The sequence below is a fragment of the Thalassophryne amazonica genome, chromosome 11, assembly GCF_902500255.1.
Source record: "Thalassophryne amazonica chromosome 11, fThaAma1.1, whole genome shotgun sequence".
Taxonomy (NCBI): domain Eukaryota; kingdom Metazoa; phylum Chordata; class Actinopteri; order Batrachoidiformes; family Batrachoididae; genus Thalassophryne; species Thalassophryne amazonica.
The window spans coordinates 63029481-63050085 of NC_047113.1; the positions used below are offsets into that span (position 1 = coordinate 63029481).

General features: G+C 40.7%; 1 protein-coding gene across 1 annotated transcript in view; it reads right to left on the minus strand.

The window, feature by feature from the left end:
- The window catches only part of slit3 (slit homolog 3 (Drosophila)), a 713397-nt gene that overhangs the window by 30590 nt on the left and 662202 nt on the right, over positions 1-20605 (minus strand). Inside the window, exon 33 of the mRNA XM_034181986.1 lies at positions 16703-16828. Coding sequence (XP_034037877.1) covers positions 16703-16828 — 126 coding nt within the window. The remainder of the gene's footprint in view (positions 1-16702; positions 16829-20605) is intronic.

Below are 20605 nucleotides of genomic sequence, written 5' to 3' on the forward strand. Positions count from 1 at the left end.
GATAATTCCCTGACTCACTCTGCGGTTTAATCTCCCCCCCCCCCCCCCACCCTTTCGCTCCATTCTTCTGTCATCCCTCACCTCTCTCTCATCCATCCCGCCATTCAACCACATCTTACCGTCTTTTCCTCTCAACTGCTTCTATCCATCGATTATACCCCTTCTGTTCTATACTTTACAGGAAGACCTATTCTATCCGGTTATCTCCTCATCATTTTGCCCCCCCCCCCCGTTTCATTCTATTTCCATCCATCTCTCTGTCTTTCTGTCTCTCTCTTTTTGCATCCGTACATCCCTCCAACTGTCCTCATCTACCTCCTCAGCCTTTTCATTCCAGGCTCCACCCCTCCACATCTGTGCCCACGACTAATTAGATTCACCCCATCATTTCCATTTTTTCATCCCCCCTTCCTTTCTCTAACCATTATTTCCTCTTGTCCTCTCCTAGCCTTTCACCAAGTGCAGGGTTTTGCAAACACTATCACAGAGTCTGGTTAAGGTCATATTTGGGATAAGTGGCTGCAATGTACCTACCCACAGGGATAAGAAAAACAACCTCATTTATATGAAGGAACACAGAAATGGAAAGTCCAGACAAAAGAACGTCAGGCACAATCGAGGCAAAAGGCCCTACTAACTTTTTGGTACACATCTGGTCTGCTTTAGTGTCCTTGAGCAAGTCACTGAATCTCCAACAGCAGCCAGACTGCTGCTCTGTCCCACACTGTGGAGGTGATACGGGGAATTATAGGGGTGTGTATCACTCCCTTATAAAATTATGTAATATGTATCTTGATATGTGGGCAGGAATAATACTTTTTATTTATAGAACAACTGATTTTGATTAAATTCAGTTGAGTGTAAGACGATGCAATCCCATACAGTTCTTTTTTTTTAATGTAGATAATTTTCCAAAATTGTTAGAATAAGCCAAAAGTGTAATTTATCAACCTTGAAATGCATGTTTCATGAAAAACCAGGGATCTTCTTCAGATTTTTATAACTGTACTGCAGAAACATTGGCCCTGCCTCTGCTCGCCTTGTTTTCACCACTGGGGGCAGCACCACATACAGTAGCAGAAAATGCAGCATAGCAGAAGCCTCGAAGAAGCAGCCAGCTGCTGTTAGCATAAAATGAATAGCATAGCACAACTTTCCCTTTCTGACTTGAACAAATTGTCAACTGATTGTAAAGTTCACATCGTTGCATTTATCCGCTGGACCGCTTGCTACTATTGGACAAGTTGATTTTGTTTGGGTTGAATATTCAAAAACCCTCATTCAAAACCCTCATGCTGACCTTTGATGTTTGATGAGAGTTTAAAGCAGAATTAGCAGCAAAAGAAGATGAACTCAAATGATTCCTAATGTTATAATCAATCCATTAAAATGTCAAAAATTTAAATATCATGGACATTTTTATTGTCATATTTGAGTTAAACATGCCAAAAGCTGTAATAAACAGCACATTTTATTTCTGAAACAAACAATGTCTTAAAATTTGTACACCACTGTATTCAGGGGGCTGTGTCCCAATGTAGTATTACATTTAATTTGGTACTTTAAATTGGTTTGTGGTTCATACCCATTAATTGTTACACTCAAGATAATAATGTAACCTACATAGTCATATTATTATAATTAAGTTGTTTTCATGCAGCAGTCTTTAAAAGGTTATCAAAGCCAGGATACAGAGATCGCACACGCCAAGACAGAATAACAAATAACCTCCGCATTTGGAGGTGATATTTCAAAAATGTTATAATGCAGCAGGTTTGGAATGAGCCAAATATTTGATGGTTAGTAGACTGCATGTATATCTCATATCCATCTCCTCTAGATGCTGAAAGAACGTTACAATGATGCCCCATATTCACCCATTCATGTACACTTTCACCACCCCGCATGGAAAGAACAGAGGTAAAAGTATAAACTAGGAGAATGATCAAAGCACAAAGCGCTCAAACACGTCTGAATATATTTGACACACAGGAATATCAATATTTACTCCCACACTGCCACATGTCTATCTCACCTCTGGCTGGAATTTATGGGAAATCAAATGCCACGGAGACTTTCTGATGTGTTGACATGCAGCCCTCCGAATGCAGGGTTTCTCCTTTCAGGAACTGTCAACATCTATCACCGAACCACCTCAAACTGCAATTCATGATGGTCCATGGCCATTGGCTTCGGAAAACTTCCCTGCCCACTGTTGTGTCATGACACTGCCACAGCACCATTTACACACCAGAGCGGTGTCATGCAACACCACCATGACCTCATCTAGACCTGTCAAAAGGTCAGCAACAACCATCACAACCACCATGGATCATCACATCAGTATGAAACTTCATCTTCAGCAGTGAACCAACAAATCTTGTGATCATATTGTGACTGGGGGCAGAATTAGAAGCAGATTCAGAATTCAGCTGCTAGAGTTTTAACCAGATGTCAGATATTTGATCATATTGCTTCGGTGTTGGCCTCCCTTCACTGGCTTCCCTGTTCATGCAAGAAGAGATTTTAAAAGTTTGTTGCGGATATTTAAGATACTAAATGGTTATGCATCACATTACCTTGCTGAACCTCTCGCCACATTTGCACCACAGATAGATATTGGGGCATGGAAGACTCCACTAAATTTTGGAGGTGATCCAGATCTGGATTTCCATTCATATAACCTTTGAAGGATTATGTTAAAACTACTGCACAGACTTTGACTGCAGATTTTTTTTTTTTTTTTAATTTTACCACAGATACATACTAGGCCATGGAATACTCCAGAAAATTTTGGAGGTGATCCAGATCCAGATCTGGATTCTGGCTCAACATTTTTCTTTATATAGGCTTTGGCGAATTATGTCAAAACTACTTCATGGACTCTCACCAAATTTGCACCACAGACAGATATTAGGGCATGGAAGACTCCACTGAATTTTGGAGGCGATCCGGATCCGGATTGTCGGACATCAGAAATCTGTAATTGCTCTTATTTCAAATTAGTGTTACAACCAAAATTTATGTAGATATATATGACAAAACTTTGTCTTAAGCACTAGAATTCAGTACAGATGTGAATTTCTCTCAGTATGATGAGTGTGAGATCATGCAGAAGAAGCCAAATGAAGCACAAACACTGTTTGACTGCTTTTCATACAGACTCTGAAATTGTATAAACAAATTCAAATGAGTCCCAAACTGATGAAACTGATGTGTAGGGATCCTGTTGCCCTTGGTACAGACTGTAGTAAACTGTGGTTTCAATTTTGTTTCCCACAACTATTTGGAGGAGTCATAATGTGATGTAATGTCCTAACTCTGTGAACCTGCTGAGTTTTATCGTCAGAAGCAGCAGGATATGAGAACACAGCCTCTTCCATTCCCGGTGACAATTTCTCCATCCACAGAAACACTAGAACTGAACATTTCCAAAATCGCAGAGCCAAATGCCATATGTTGTAAGAACATCACTGATGGAAGGATATCAAGCATAAGAGGAAATGAAAAAGGAATAAGCTCTCACATTTTCTCTTTTCATTCCCTTCCCTTTAGGTACTTGAAACTGAGATTTTCACATAATTTTACTTTTATGCTAAAGAAACCCAACCTATTTATCTGGACATATGGCCCTTTTAATGGGCAACTGTAGCTTTATAGTGGTGCAGCTTAGCTAAAAATTTCCATAACAATGGTCAATGAAGAATTACACAGGGGTCAAAATTTTAAAATGTTCAAATGATATCGAAAGGTATCATTTATCTGATCATAAAGATTCCCAAAAGGTATAGTTTAGTATAGACTATGTATGACTGAATGTTATGGATTTATGGGGTAAAAACAGCAAAAAAAAAGGATGACAAAGGTCAAGTTCAGCATGTTACTCCAATTTTGATAAAAAGTGTTTAAAAAATTAGTTAATATGGTTTTAAAACCACCAGTCATGCTTAGTTATCTTGTTACAGGGTAACATATGTTATAGAATCCAATGGACACTGACCTCGTTTGACCTTTAATTTGGAGACCAAACATTCAACACAGTCAAAACTATTCCATTTATCAATGCTATTAACTCAACCAGTCTAATAGATCTAATAGTGCTAACCTGAGGAGATGTTTATCCAATTAATGGTCTCTTTTTATTTTCTAAACATATATCTTTCCAGTGACTCAGGCCAGACAAATTAAGATAATGTGACAAATAATTCATATCCCATATCAGTTTATTTCTATGTGACTGATATAACCTAATAGTAACACAAACAATCTGAATACTGTAATTCTGTTGTGAAACACTTGCACGTCTGCCGTCGTGTCTGGTGTTTACAGGACAAAGTGACGTATTCCCAGATCAGTTGAACAATCTTCTCCGGAAACAGCAAAGAAAGTATCTTCTCATTTTTTGTGAAGTTTTTGTGACATGTACTAAACGGCATCACAAATTTTAGGCAGAAAGAAAATCCAAAACTGCTAAGAATAAGTAAGAATAAATGTTTCTGTCTGTAATGAAAGCACAGCATGAATTTAGCAGAATTCATCACCACGGGTCACAACATCTGGGATTATTTGGGTGTTATGTCCGAAATAACCTTTGCTCCACCTTCCTTCACTTTCACTACACTTTAATATTTGGAAGACTTTTTTTCCATGTTTAGCTCTTCTTGAAGCTTTGGCTCCACTTGAACTGTCAGAGGACTCTCCTTTTTCATGTAATAAACTTAAATCTGTTACATTTGAGTCAGGAAAAGCAGTATCTTGGTCAGATTAGGTCCAGAAGGAAGCACTGATAACACACTTTGCTACATCCGCCACAACATCGAACTGCCTTGGGACCTGGATGGCAAGTGGTCCATTGCCATCTCTCAAAAGTAGCCATCTACCTACTAAAGACAGCTGAAATGTAGGTGTGGCCTTGGCCATTTTCCAGTTGCTGGGGTCCTCATAACCAAGGCACCTATGTGCTAGACAGTGTTGCCACAGTTACTTTGAAAAAGTAATCCAATTACTGATTACTGATTAGTCGTTGAAAAAGTAACTTAGTTACTTTACTGATTATTCAGTTGTAAAAGTTACTAAGTTAATTACTAGTTACATTTTTAGTTACTTTCCCCAGCTGTCGACAACAACCCTCTGCCACCTCAACATGACAATGATACTTGTTTAGCCAAAACTTACTTTATAGTCACCCTTTCTTGACTTCCATGAAAATAAATACTTGTTTTATAAAAAGTAAAATAAAGACCTCTTTCTTGATCTCATATTTAACTGTTGACAGCACCATAACAGTAAAACTTGCAATTTCTAGCCTACATTGTTTATAAATGTAACTATTAAATTCTTTCTAACATTTAAATTCTCTCTAAACATTTTACTTGTCAAAATTATTATTATTATAAGTAGTATTAGTAGTTGTAGTAAAAAAGGCTTCAAAACTGGACCTTTAATCTAGGGGTGTTGTGTGTGTGTGTGTGTGTGTGTGTGGGGGGGGGGGGGGGGGGGGGGGGGGGGGGCACATCCTTGCCCCACGCCCCCATTCCATCTGGATTCGCCCCTGCTTTGGTGGTTGAGCACAAAGAATGGATAACATTTATTTATGCAGAAAACATGACCAGATTTACAGGTAAGAAAGTTTTATTGCGTTTTCACATCATGTGGTCCTCAGAAAGAGAGTTTAGGTGCATTTGAGTGGAAAATAGTGTTAGTTGTTGACGCGTCGCGGAGGATCAGCTGTTTTTAACGACCAGATACGGAGCGGCTCAGCTCAGAATTCTAAATAAAGCAGGAAAAACATAAAAATGTCTTTGTAAAGCTCAGTGCAGGTGTGCTATTGTCACCGTGCTTTAAGAGGTGAGGACGAGCTGCTGCAGAAAACCGCGGATGAAAAGCTCACAGCTCGCTTAAAGTGGGCAGTTCAGTCGAACCCTGACCCCCTGCCCATGGACCAAGTTTAATGCTGCTATCGACCCACAATGCAAAAATAATAGTAATAATAGTGGAGAAGTAACTTTAATCTGATTACTGATTTGGAAAGATTAACGCGATAGATTACTCATTACTAAAAAAAGTGGTCAGATTAGAGTAACGCGTTACCGGGATCACTGGTGCTAGATCATGCTCAGAGAAACTTACCACATGGGCAAAATGTCATCACAGATGTTCCCTCACAATGCAAGTGATACTGCTCATCTGAGTCTCCCTAAGTAACATTTATTTAACACAAAGTCATTCCATGGGACCCATGATCCCCTGAAGAGACAGACTATCTTTGACATCGACCAGTGGTGGGCACTGTTCAGCTAATCCGATAACCGATAATTATTGAAGCTAATGTTTTGTTAGCGGATTAGCTTTTCAGATAAGTTTTAAAACCATCTTCGGACCAATTATCTTCCGATAAATTTAGTTCCAATAACTTTCAGTCTGCTAACATTTTTTTTTTTTTTTTTGCTGGTAAAGTGAGCAAAGTTTAACAGTCAAACATGTTTGTAAACCCTAAAATCAAACATTTTAATCCATGTTGTGTGTCGATCAGTGGTTTGTGGCAGACTGGCTTTTGCTTGCTGATGATGTCATCATTAAGTGCAAGATGTGACTGGCCGGTCGACGCAGGGAGCATTGTGGGTGTAGTTCAGGTTCACGTTGGACGTTACACTGTTACCATCCGCTCCACACAAACAAAACTGACTAATTTTAACATTATTTTATTTCTTTGTGGCATGGGATAATTTAATCGCCAAGACTCAGTGGGAGAGAGGAGATCTCACGGCGCAGCTGTGAGGGACTTTTTTTTCAGCGTTTACACACTGTTTTGGATAATCAGGATGCTTTATGTGGAATATTTTCTTCAGAATTTAATGAATCCCACTGAAACTAACAGGTAAGAATTTATATTTACTGCGTGTCTTTTACTTTGACAATCAATTCATTAATGGACGTATTTCGGTTGTTTAAGCCGCAGGGTTGAAAGCGTGTGGAAAAAAGCAGCAGCTTTTAGTTCGTAAATGACAGTATATATAATACCGAGATAAACTGTGACCTCTAATACTGTATTTTACTGCTTTTGAAAGATGACAGTGTTTGGGGTTTTATTTTTTATTCATTCATTTTTCGTGCGTTCTTTTGTGTTTGTGATCCTTGAATTTACCCAGCAGCCCCTGCGGTGCTTAAAGTGAAACTGGTTTATCAGAAGCCAACAGTGTAATCTGATGTGGCCGCATCCGAATCAATACTAAAAGATATTGGTTATCTGTAATAAAGATACATTTTTTTTTAGGAGTTTATCGGTTTAGTGTCATAAAAGATAACTTTCCAGTTATCGGATTAATGGTTATTGAAGCTAACTTTTTGGTTAGCTGTGCCCACCACTGAGTAAGACAAGAAACACCAAGATCCCGAAGGCTTGGACTTTAGTTCTCCTGCAATGATACTGGCATCACTGAACACCACTGTACAGCGACCTCATGACTCCAAGAGCTCTTCCCAGGTATCTCTCTGTCTCAAAGGCTGAGGACCCAGACACATGAATATCTAACATATACACACATTATCCTCCTGATGAGGCAGTCTTCACAGTTGTTTTATTCAGTGAATTACTGCTGTTGATGAATCTGTTCCCTTCCCATTCCTTTGTACTATGTGCTGTGCTTACACACTGAAATTCCATCTATTTAATATATAGTATCGAATGTTGCATCAAATATCCCTCACTTTTCTCTCGTTGTTCCTGCGACAGACAGAAGCAGACAGAATCAATACTAGCCAATCAGTACCCGACAAAGATGGACATGGACTCTCTCTCGCTCTCCCGCTCCGAGCTTTCACATGAAGTCAGTCAATCCTTCCTTTATTCTCTTAACAATTCTCTTCTCCTTTTGAGCTCTTTTGATCCAAGTTTCAGTCAATTTTCAAGGTTTTCTACCAGCAGGCAGACACAACAGACTTGGGGACTACACAATATTTCCATTCAAGGAGACACACATCATACATGATGTCACTATTTCATACAATGTTTTTAAATGTAAGCCTACTTTAAACTTATTAACCAGGTCAAACATTACCAGAAGCAGGAAATGTTTTTCAAAGATGTCTGAGAGGTCTGTAGGACACAAAACCTCAACTATTTTCTTTGCATGTTACTTAATTTTTGCTAATTTATCAAATATAATATTATTGCAATATTTGCCCCGTGACAGAACATTTTTAGTCAAACTTCACAGGCTCTCCGGTCGGCAATGCTTTAAGGCCCGGCCCCACTGGGGAGAGGATTAATTGCGCATGAACTGAGTATACAAATTTCAGGCGTTCGTTGTCGTCCACAACAAAATTGGCCAGGAATGACAAATTTCTCAGTATGAATTACGGATATATTAATAATGTATAGCAAATATATGACGAACAATCATGGATGTATAATGCATGTATTGAGGAAACGGATCAGACGCATTGCGATTATCACAGAAGTATTACGGATGTATTGAGAATGCATTGCGCATGTATTGCAGAAACAGCGGTTGTATTGCGGAAACAGCGGTTGTATTGCACTGCATTGCAGTCACAAAAGAAGAGCACTCAGGCCTTTCGGCATCACTATTCACACCAACACCACAGCCTCTGGAGCAATTGCTGGACTTGGAAAAGTTGACTGGTATGTTGTTGGATGGCAGCAACTATCACACTACGTCTTTGGGGATCCATAACTACATCTGTACGTCTCCACAGCTGGACTGGCAATGACTGGCAAGTATGTCAATTTCTGCCACATTTATATAGTACTTTGGGTTTACGTGAAGCGTTTGTTATGCATTCGCAAATTATCCACAAATCAGATGCAAAGCAGACATAATACAAACGTTTTATTCATGGCCACTCTGTATGAATTCGCTACAACTTATTTTAATTCGTGATGTGGATGTGATAGGTACACTATATATCCATTTTACACACTGTCCCAGTCCGCTGCCAAGCTGCAATACCCCGTCAGTTGCGGATATCAGTGGATAACAGCGGATATACAGTGCATAGATGTATATAGTATGTATGTATATAGTATGTATTCTGTATGTAAGACGGATGTCATCCGCAACTAAAATTTTGTGCAGCTCAAAAATCCTGGCAACGGAAAAACGTGCCTCTGTGGATAATTGCAGACGTGTGTGGATGTTGGCCGACTCATACAAGCATGTTTCACAGATATTGGGGATGTTTAGCGAATATAAACCAAGTTTGTGCGCAATTCATGCACAAATCTTCCTAAACGTCAGTGGGACTGGGCCTTTAGTGGAAAACAATGCATTTGCTCCAGATGGCTGCTTTAGCTGCTCTGGCTTGTATCAGCCACCATGTGCATTAATGTCTGGGGTCGTTAGTGCCTTAAAATATCTTAGAGTTCATTACACATGGCCTGTTGGAGGGCTGCCTCCAAAAACCCAGAGAATAGCAGCACACACAGGGCTTTGATTTATGATATGCTGGTCAAAAAAAAAAAAAAAAAAAAATCCAATTTTACTCCTGTTTCATGATGAAGCATCATACAATTAATGACTTCAGATGACATGAGTGTTTCAAATTAACATCAAAAAATATTTTTTTTAGATTTAGTTCTTTTATAACAGTGGTAGCAATTAAGTGAGGCTGATTTTTTCAATGACTTTAATTTAGCTTTTTGCATTTGCTGTCGTGCAAGGTTGAGCTTTTTTTCTTTTTCAGTGAATCGCCTTAAACAGTAATTTAAGACATTCTGGGTAAATGCCAAGCAAGAAGTTGTCAAACATCATTAAAACAGTCAAACAAAATAACCACATTTTGCCATCTGTATACAAATGATGAGTATTGAGAGAAGGGTTTTCATCAAAGAAAATGGTCTCATGTGCTTTCTGGGACGTTGTAGCTGAAATGTCAGCTATTATTTTGACAAAAATCCATCTCTGTTCTGCAGCACCATGAAGATGTGTAACTGGTTATGCACCAGTCAAAAGTTCTACCATGCACAGTTTCTCCAGTCACTGCCACAGAAGCCTATAACTCAACTTCAGAGTTGTCTGGGTGTCTTCCTTCAGTAGCCTCCTTCTTGCATGGTTACTCATTTTTTAAGAACTGCCTATACTCAAAACATTTAACATACAGTACCATACTGTGTGTATTTAATGACTGAAGTAAATGAAGTCCAATACATAGTCTCTTGGAAATATTCCTACAGACATCTATTGACTTATTGAAGTAACAATTGCTGTAAAAGTGATGGTTTGTATGAAAAATAATCCTTATATTTAGTTTGTGCAATTACTTATTGGCTCTGAAAATGGAGAGACTATGGATACAAATTTACATAATTCTGAAATTATTACTGTTTTTTTTTTAATCCTGTTGATTCCAAGCTATAAGTCTACACATCAAGCACATATTGATAATAAGAAAAATTGTGCCACTGTCTAGTTACTAATGGTCTCTGGGTGTCAAAATCCAACACTTCATCTATGTCGTGACACCTGGGCAATGGATCAAGCAGAAGATTGGCTGTTGGGGTGAAATACAGTGGCAACCTTGTATGCCCCATGGCCGCTAAAGTAACCATGAACGTCCAACAGGATACTTGAACTCGAGATAGCTAATGGGGCTCTGGTGATACAAGAAGTCCTCAATGGTGGATCAGATGAAGGAGGATATTATTATTAATTATTATTATTATTATTTATTTTTTTATTCATTCATTTTTCATGTGTTCTTATGTCTTTGTGATCCTTGAATTTACCCAGAAGCCCCTGCTTAAAATGAAACTGGTTTATCAGAAGCCCACAGTGTAATCTGATGTGGCTGTGTCCAAATCAATACTACTAGTTATCGGTTATCTGTAATGAAGATAAAATTTTTCTGCAGTTTATCGGTTTATCATCATAAAAGATAACTTTTCAGTTATCTGATTAATGGTTATCGAAGCTAACGTTTTGGTTAGCTATGCCCACCACTGCATGTCTCTTGATGAACCGTGGATGTAGATTTTCTATCCAGTCTGGGAATCTTACTATCTTCTTCACTCCCAAAGGATTGCCACAACGTACGGCCTCTGAAAAGTGAGAAACTCTCCCTGCATATGGCTCACTCACTCACTCACTCTCTTCAATCGCTTACTCCAATTGAGGGTCACAAGGAGCTGGAGCCCATCCCAGCCGTCAAAGAGTGTGAGGCGGGGTACACCCTGGACAGAAGGCCAGTCTGTCACAAGCCCACATATAGACAAACATACACATTCATACCTGCACACACACACACCTACGGACAATTTAAAGTTTCCAATCCACCTAACCTGTATGTCTTTGGATGTGGGAGGTAGCCGGAGCTGGAGAGAACCCATGCAAACATGGGGAGAACACAGAAAGAACACAGGTAAGAATTGAACACATGACCTTCTCGTTGTGAGGCAGCAGTGCTAACCACTAATCCACCGTGCTGATACATGTGGCCATAATTTCTAAATGTTTTATTAGTTAAACCCCTTGAAATAAAGCTAAAAGTCTACACTACAACCACTTGCTAATTACAAAAACACTGTCACTGTCCACATACTATGGACCTGACTGTACATCAGATAAAAATGTGGTGCTGGAATTACAGACTTTTTTGTGCAGTCCATTTTTTAACAACTAACCAATTGTCCAACCTAACTGGACAATTGGCTGCTGTGTTGTTTCACAGCAGGTTTGTGTAATTTTCTCATTATTTCATTTCAAGTCTAAAGACAAGAGAGCTACAACTGATTGTAAAGCCCCCGTCACACATAGCAAGAATGTGGAAGAACCATTCCGAGATGGCAAATATTGCCATAATCCAACACAATCTGGAGGAAAAGAGGCATGGTCAGGCATGGTCCGAATGCATCTGGACTGCCTCGTGGACACCTGCAGGATGCAGCCCAAACATTTTTCAGTCAGATGGCAGACTCCTGTCAGATAGCACCGACATTGGAGCTGTCACTCACCCACGCAATCAAATCTCTGCTCGTCCTCACATTCCCAGTGCTAAACTGACCTCTCATCAGTGTGTGTCTCACATAATGGAGTGCACTCGCATACGTGCGTAGAACAGGTGGTCCGAGTGATGAGTGTGTGTCCACTTACCTGCGCGCGTGTGTTCACAATGGCTGAATGAGCCACGTGTGCCTGCATTTGTAGAACAGGTGATCAAAGCAGTGTGTGAGTGTGTGGTTGAAATGTTCGCTCAACTGTGTGTATGTGTGTTCATAAATGCTGTACCAGCCACTCCACGTACGCATGCGAGCACAGGAGCTGTCCATCCACAAACAGGCTGACAGCTGTCAGTGATCACCTGCTGTTAGTCCGGTGAAAAATCTCTTTAGGTGTTCGATCAGTGTATACTTGCATTGCTAGATTTCAGTTGTCCGGTTGGACTCCGTAATTGCTGTTGACCTGTGCTGGCAGTGCATCAACTTCCCATGTGCCCAATTTTCAGATGCAGCCAGTGGACTCTCTCTTTTCTCTTTTTTAAACTCTTTTTTTTTGTGGCCATTTAACTTGATATGCATCTTAACACAACTGTAGTTGGATTGTCATGGTGGGACGGCATTTCACAGACCAGAGGTGGATTATGCATTTGTCATCTGATCGACAGCACGCAGTGCAGCCAGGTGAAAGGGAGTTGACCAGCTGTCTGCGCTGCGCTGTGGAACTCAAGGTACCAGATGTGAGTTACATGTTTATTTATGTCGTCATGTGCTGGGCAAACATTCCCACATCATACCTGCGACAGACTTTGGTGGTGTACGAGGTCTGTTAGAAAAGTATCCGACCTTATTATTTTTTTCAAAAACCATATGGATTTGAATCACGTGTGATTACATCAGACATGCTTGAACCCTCGTGGGCATGAGAGAGTTTTTTCATGCCTGTCGGTTACGTCATTCGCCTGTGGGCAGTCTTTGAGTGAGGAGTGGCCCACCCTCTCGTCGTTTTTTTCATTGTTTAGGAATGACTCAGAGACTGCTGCTTTGTTTGATCAAAACTTTTTCAAAAACTGTAAGGCACAACTGAGTGGACACCATTCGATAAATTCAGGTGGTTTTCGGTAAAAATTTTAACGGCTGATGAGAGATTTTGGTCTGTAAGTGTCGCTTTAAGGACGGCCCATGGCGCCTGACGGCGATCTGCGCTCCGAGGCGGCGTTGTCTCGCTGTTTCGGCCCATATCTAAGCTTCCTTTTATTTCAAAGATTTGGAAAAAGCTGTTCTTGTACAACTACAAGAGTTTTTAGAAATGAACAACATTTTAGACAGTTTTCAGTCAGGTTATAATTTATTTCACGGCACGAGTTTGCACTTTTAAAGGTTTTTAATGACCTGTTTTTAATCACTGATTCTGGTGATTCTGCCGTTTTGGTGCTTTTAGACTTGACTGCTGCCTTCGACACAGTTGACCATGCAACTCTTTTATCTCTTCTTGAGAACTGTGTGGGTGTCAGGGGGACAGCCTTGGACTGGTTCCATTCTTACCTTACAGGCCGTTCATTTACTGTCAGGCTGGGGGAGTCCACCTCGTCTTCTGTTCCTCTGAACTGTGGAGTCCCCCAGGGTTCTATTCTTGGGCCTATTCTCTTCACCCTATACCTTCTCCCGTTAGGTCAGGTGTTTAGAAAATATGGCATATCTTATCATCTTTATGCAGATGATACTCAAATTTATTTGCCTATTAAGAAGAATTCTAGTAGCCCCCTGACACCCTTGCTTGTGTGCCTGGAAGACGTCAAGGCTTGGTTGGCTCAAAATTTTCTTAGCTTAAATGAGAACAAAACCGAGGTGATTGTGTTTGGGCCCAGTGTTGGTTCCACAGTTCGATTAGACTTGGGCCCTCTCAGTCAACACATGAAGCCCACAGCCACCAACCTTGGCGTCATTATGGACTCTGATCTTAAACTGGACAGGCAGGTCAAGGCGGTTGTTAAATCCAGCTTTTATCAGCTTCGTCTTTTAACCAAAGTTAAATCAATTTTATCCTTTTCTGACTTGGAGCGCATCATGCATGCTTCTATTTCTTCACGCCTGGACTACTGCAATTCACTTTTTTTTGGAATTAATCAAAATACACTTCACAGATTGCAGTTAGTCCAGAACGCTGCTGCACGCCTCTTAACTGGGAGCAAAAAACATGAACATATTACACCCATTCTTGCGTCTTTGCACTGGCTCCCTGTTAATTTTAGAATTGATTTTAAAATTTTATTATTTGTTTTTAAAGCTTTAAATGGACTGGCCCCACAATATATTGTAGATCTCCTCCAAATTTACTCCACAGCGCATGCTCTGAGGTCTGAGGGCCAGTTCCAGCTTGTGGTGCCTAGGACGAGACTTAAGACCAGGGGGGACAGGGCCTTCTCTGTGGCTGGGCCCAGACTCTGGAACGCTCTGCCTCTCCACATTCGAACAGCCCCCACAATGGAGTGTTTTAAGTCTCGTGTGGAGACCCATTTTATTCTCTGGCTTTTAGCTCTGCATGAGTTGTATGGTCCTCTGTTGTCTTTGGCCTAGTGTTTTATTTATTTATTGTTTTTATGTTTATTTATTTATTAGTATCTGAGTGGGTTTATTGTTTTGTATAGTTGTATAATCATTTTTATGTGCAGCACTTTGGAAACTGTTCTGTTGTTTAAATGTGCTATATAAATAAAGTGGATTGGATTGGATTGTTTCAAGCTGAAAACTTCCACATTTCAGGCTCTGTTCACCCAGGTCGTCGTCAGAGAACAGAGAAGTTTCAGAAGAGGTCGGCATGAGGAGTTTATGCAGACATTCCACTGTTAAAGGAGCTTTTGTAATGAAAGAACGTGCGGGCAGATTCGCATGTCGGGCCGGACCCGACTGCGGGGGGTCGCAATAGGAAAAACACCTCCATTGGAAACCTTAATGGACAAGTTGGAACATGCCCAGCTGTTAAACAATTTCTCAGATACTCACTTGTTGACAGCCATCAAAAGCCGCCTGAATTTTACAGATGGTTTTCAACACGGAGGTGTTTTTCCTGTCGCGGCGCAGACGGATTTGCGGCGTCGTCACGGAACTGACTCGGCGAATTTGCCCACACGTTCTTTCATTACAAAATCTCCTTTAACAGTGGAATGTCCTCATAAACTCCTCATGCCAACTTCTTCTGAAACTTCTCTGTTCTCTGACGACGTCCTGGGTGAACAGAGCCTGAAATGTGGAAGTTTTCAGCTTGAAACAGCCAGACGGACGCCACCTCCGACCGCGCCGTGCCGATCCGCTTTGTGAGCTGTCCTTAAACCGAAAGAAACTCCACAATCTCTCATCAGCCGTTAAACTTTTCACCGAGAACCAACTGAATTTCTCGAATAGTGTCCACTCGGATATCCCTCACAGGTCCTGAAAAAATTTTGATAAAGCAACGCGAATGACGTCACGACACGCGTGAAAAAAACTCATGCATGCGCACGAGGATTCAAGCATGTCTGGTGTAATCGCACGTGATTCAAATCCATAGATTTTTTTTTATAAAACTGCCGGTTAGTTTTCTAATAGACCTCGTATGTGTAACAATATGTACAGCGGTGACATCCCGTTCAGCTGTGTTGCGGCGCTGCACCGAGCCTCTGACGTGCGCACTGTGCCACATACATGTTATTACATAACATTTCCTTCGCCCTCCCTGGCCGGGGTCCAGTGGAGGTGGACAAACGTGGCACAACATGTCGGCAGGCTTTGCTGTGACCAATCGATATCAGAGCTCAATCAACTGTGATCAGATCATTTCAGATGTTGTTTTGATGCCGTCAGAATATGCAAATTGCAGTCAGATGGTCGACAGACATGGACTGTCATTGGATAGGTTGTCCCATCTCGACAGGTGCCCAGAGAGTTTTGAACTGTGCATTACACTTGGGTCCATCGGCCGATTTTAAACCAACTGTGTGGACTCCGGCAGATGGCTGTCAGAACATTTTGGAACTGAAATCCGACACTTTTCGGATGTGCGCCAATTCATAAGTCTGATGCTACTCTGCATGACTCTGGCCATGTGTGACAGGGTATAAGTGTTACATAGCCCATTGAGTTCAGTTGAAGTAGTTTATTAGGGAGTGGTAGAGCATCGTAAAATACCCATGACAACCGCTGAAGGAGTTACAGCTTCAGTCGCTGTGACTGGAGACATCATTGTTTCAGCGGTCACAGCTTCAGGTTGAGTGGTACAGAGAGACAATCAAAAAGAAAAATTTTAAACTAGGCTAGAATTTGCCAGAAAACACATGGGAGAAATACATATGGACCCACTTTCCATGGATTCCGTTGCTTACTTTGTAAATTCCAGTTCTTTGAAACTGTGAAGGTGCTTTATTATTTAATACCCAACCTCTCACTCAAGGTAACAGACTAAATGGAGTCTTTTGTTCTCAGTGTTTGAAGTTTCGCCTACAAATACTGTCTGTGGGGTTTTCTTTGGGGCATGACCGTCTAGTCTGGGTTTGAAGGGAATTTTTCAGAGTTCATGGTTTTTTTTTTTACAAAACCACTTAGATATGGATCTGTGAGTGTGCATGCGTGTCCAAGTTAAACTATGTTTGTGAATGTGTGTGTGTGTTCATGAATGAGTTTACTCTGCAAAATTTCTGTAACCTTTAATGTACCAATTACTCCCCGCAGGAAAATGCTTAGTGAGCAAATTCTTTTCTGTTTTTTTTTTCCAACCTGTATACAGTCGTTGGTGGGTAGTTGGCGATGTCGTAGATGAGTCTTATGTGTCCTTGATATAACTCCAGTGCCAGGGGATCGTGATCCTCCTTATACAATAAAATGCCATTGTCTTGTCTGTAGCTACCTGGAAACACAATGAAAAAGAGAAATAAAGATAAAAATGACAATAGCTAAAAACAAACTGCACCAACATCCTTAAACCAACAGCAACGTATCTGCTCAAGATGATGATTAAAAAATACAAAGAACAACAACAACAGTCAGGTCATTAAAATATCAGCCCCTTTCTACTGATAAAACAGGCATTTAGAGTTTTGATGCAAAATGTAAATTCATTTCTCCTCAAATGGGGGAAATGCAATTTAAAATGTGAATTAACCAGTGGTGGGCACAGTTCCGCAAATCTGCTTATTATCAAAGCTAATGTTTTGTTAGCGGATTAGCTTTTCAGATAATTTCAAAAACCATCAGGGGCCCAATTAGGTTCCGATAAATTTAGTTCAGATAATTTTTAGATCACTAACATATTTTGCAGGCATAGTGAATCAAGCTTAACAGTTAAAAACATTTGTGAAGTCCAAAATCAAAGATTTTAGTGCCTGCCTGTTCCATATTTTGTAGCAGACAGACAGCTATGAGTGGTACAACTCTATCCTCTACAGGCAGAGGAGAGCTGACTACCAGAGAGAAAGAAAGAAAGAGGGAGGGAGGGAAGAGACAAAAAGATAAATTCTCTTCACACCATACAGACTTGCTGGCATATCACACATCATGCACAGGCAGACAGTTCTGACTTATGGTTAAAATTTTAAACAAACTAATTCCGGACAGGTTATTGAAATTAATGTCATGTCTGTCATTTTACAAAGTGAAAAAATCCGCTATATGTTTTAGTTTTAAAGTAATGTGCTAATTTTGAAGGTTTTAGCATTTAGACACACATGCCACAATGCATTATGGATAATTTAGTTTCCTGACATGAGTGGTTGGTTGGTCGGTATAACACACAACTTACTGAATGTGTGGTGGGTTTACAAATAAATCTGTATTTGTAAATATGTCATTTTTTCATTTGTAAAAAAAAGGCAATTTGAAAACTGAAAATTCGGTTTGTTAATTGGATTCAAACACTTTTAGCAAATGTATGGCAGCAAATGCCTGGACATGCCAGAACATGTTTCCTGAGGCTTCATCATGGCGTTGCTTTGCGCCATGCGGCACCGCTGCGACGCGCGGAATTCCTCCACACGTCTGTCTCAATGTGCCGAAAAAGTGCTGATGTCCATGTCTTTTCACAATTCCTGTGCTAGTCAGACGACGTCCTGGATAAAACACAGCGTCCAGTTTGGAAATGAACAGCACATTCCACTGTTACAGGAGTTTTTGTCATGGAAAGAGGAGCGGAGGCTTTGCGCGTCGCGGCGGTGCCGCATGGCGCACAGCAACGCCGTGATGAAGCCTCACAGGACATGTTCTGGCATGTCCAGGCACATCCACAATTTCTCGGATAATTACTCAATGGAAAAACCACTGACAGCTGTCTGAACGCCATCTCAAAGCTGTCCTGTGAGACCAAAATGGAGGTGGTTTTGTCTCACTCCAGTAGCGAATCCATCGTGATGCGCGAAGCCTCCGCTCGGCTTTCCATGACAAAATCTCTTGTTAAAAGTGAAATCTGCCGGAAAATGGTTGATGTCCAGCTCTTGTGATAACCAGAGAAATGGCACACGATGATCACGGATCCAGACAGCCATCCGTTTAGAAATGAAATGGTCGTTCAGCCTGTCGATGGCGGCTTCGGAGCGCGTCACGCCCCACAGCCGCTGGGGGCCATCCTTAAAGTGACAGTAACACTCCTTATTCTCTACCAAGCCCGTAACATTTTCACTGAAAGCCAGATACATTTTTCTAATGGTTTCCAGCTGCCAGTCTCTAACAGTTTCTGAAAAAAGTTTGATGGAAAAAAAGCCCAAATCATTCCGCCATTTCCTGGCAATGAAACAATGATGAAAGAGCTGGACCACTCCTCACTCAAAGTCTGCTCACAGGCGAATGACGCAACCGACAGGCATGGAAAAACTCACGCATGCGCACGAGGGTTCAAGCTTGTCTGACGCAATCACACGTGATTCAAATCCATACGGTTTTTGAAAAAAATAATAAGGTAGGATACTTTTCTAATAGACCTTGTATATATATATATATATATATATATATATATATATATATATATATATATATATATATATATATATATATATATATATATATATATATATATATATACACACACACACACACACACACACACACACACACACACACACACACACAGTGGGGAAAATAAGTATTTGACCCCCTGTCAGTTTTGTAGGTTTTCCCACCTACAAAGAATGGAGAGGTCTGTAATTTTTATTGTAGGTACACTTCAACTGTGAGAGACAGAATCTAAAAAAAAAAAAAAAAAAAAAAAATTCCAGTAAATCACATTGTATGATTTTTAAATAATTAATTAGCATTTTATTGCATAACATAAGTATTTACCCCCCTACCATCCAGCAAGAATTATGGCTCTCACAGACCTGTTAATTTTTCTTTAAGAAGCCCTCTTATTCTGCACTCTTTACCTGTATTAATTGCACCTGTTTGAACCTGTTACCTGTATAAAAGACACCTGTTCACACATTCAATCAATCACACTCCAACCTGTCCATCATAGCCAAGACCAAAGAGCTGTCTAAGGACACCAGGGACAAAACTGTAGACCTGCACAAGGCTGGGATGGACTACAGGACAACAGGCAACCAGCTTGGTAGAAGACAACAGCTGTTATGATTATTTATTAGAAAGTGGAAGAAACACAAGATGACTGTCAGTCTCCCTCTGTCTAGGATTCCATACATGATCTCACTTTGTGGGTTAAAGATGATTCTGAGAAAGCTCAGAAGTACACAGGAGGACCTGGTCAATGACCTGAAGAGAGCTGGGTCCACAGTCACAAAGATTACATTAGTAACACATGATGCTGTCATGGTTTAAAATCCTGCAGGGCAGCAAGGTCCCCCTGCTCAAGCCAGCACATGTCAGCACATGTCCCATTTGAAGTTCACCAGGGACCATCTGGATGATCCAGAGGAGGCATGGGAGAAGGTCATGTGGTCAGATGAGACCAGAATAGAGCTTTTTGGAATCAACTCCACTTACCATGTTTAGAGGATGAGAACAACCCCAAGAAAACCATCCCAACTGTGAAGCATGGGGGTGGAAACATCATACTCTGGCGGAGTTTTTCTGCAAAGGGGACAGGAGGACTGCACCGTATTGAAGGGAGGATAGATGGGGTCATGTATTGCGAGATCTTGGCAAACAACCTCCTTCCCTCAGTAAGAGCATCGAAGATGGGTCATGTCTGGGTCTTCCAGCATGACAATGACCCCAAACACACAGCCAGGGCAACTAAGGAGGGGCTCCGTAAGAAGCATTTCAAGGTCCTGGAGTGGCCTGGCCAGTCTCCAGACCTGAACTTTGGAGGGAGCTGAAACTCCAAACCTGAAAGATTTGGAGAAGATCTGTATAGAGGAGTGGACCAAAATCCCTGTTGCAGTGTGTGAAAACTTGGTCAAGAACTACAGGAAATGTCTGACCTCTGTAATGGCAGACAAATGTTTCTGTACCAATTACTAAGCTCTGTTTTTCTAGGGGGTCAAATACTTATTTTATGCAATAAAATGCAAATTAATTATTTAAAAATCATACAATGTGATTTACTGGATTTTTTTTAGATTCTGTCTCTTACAGTTGAAGTGTACCTACAATAAAAGTTACAAACCTCTCCATTCTTTGTAGGTGGGAAAACCTGCAAAACTGACAGGGGGTCAAATACTTATTTTCCCCACT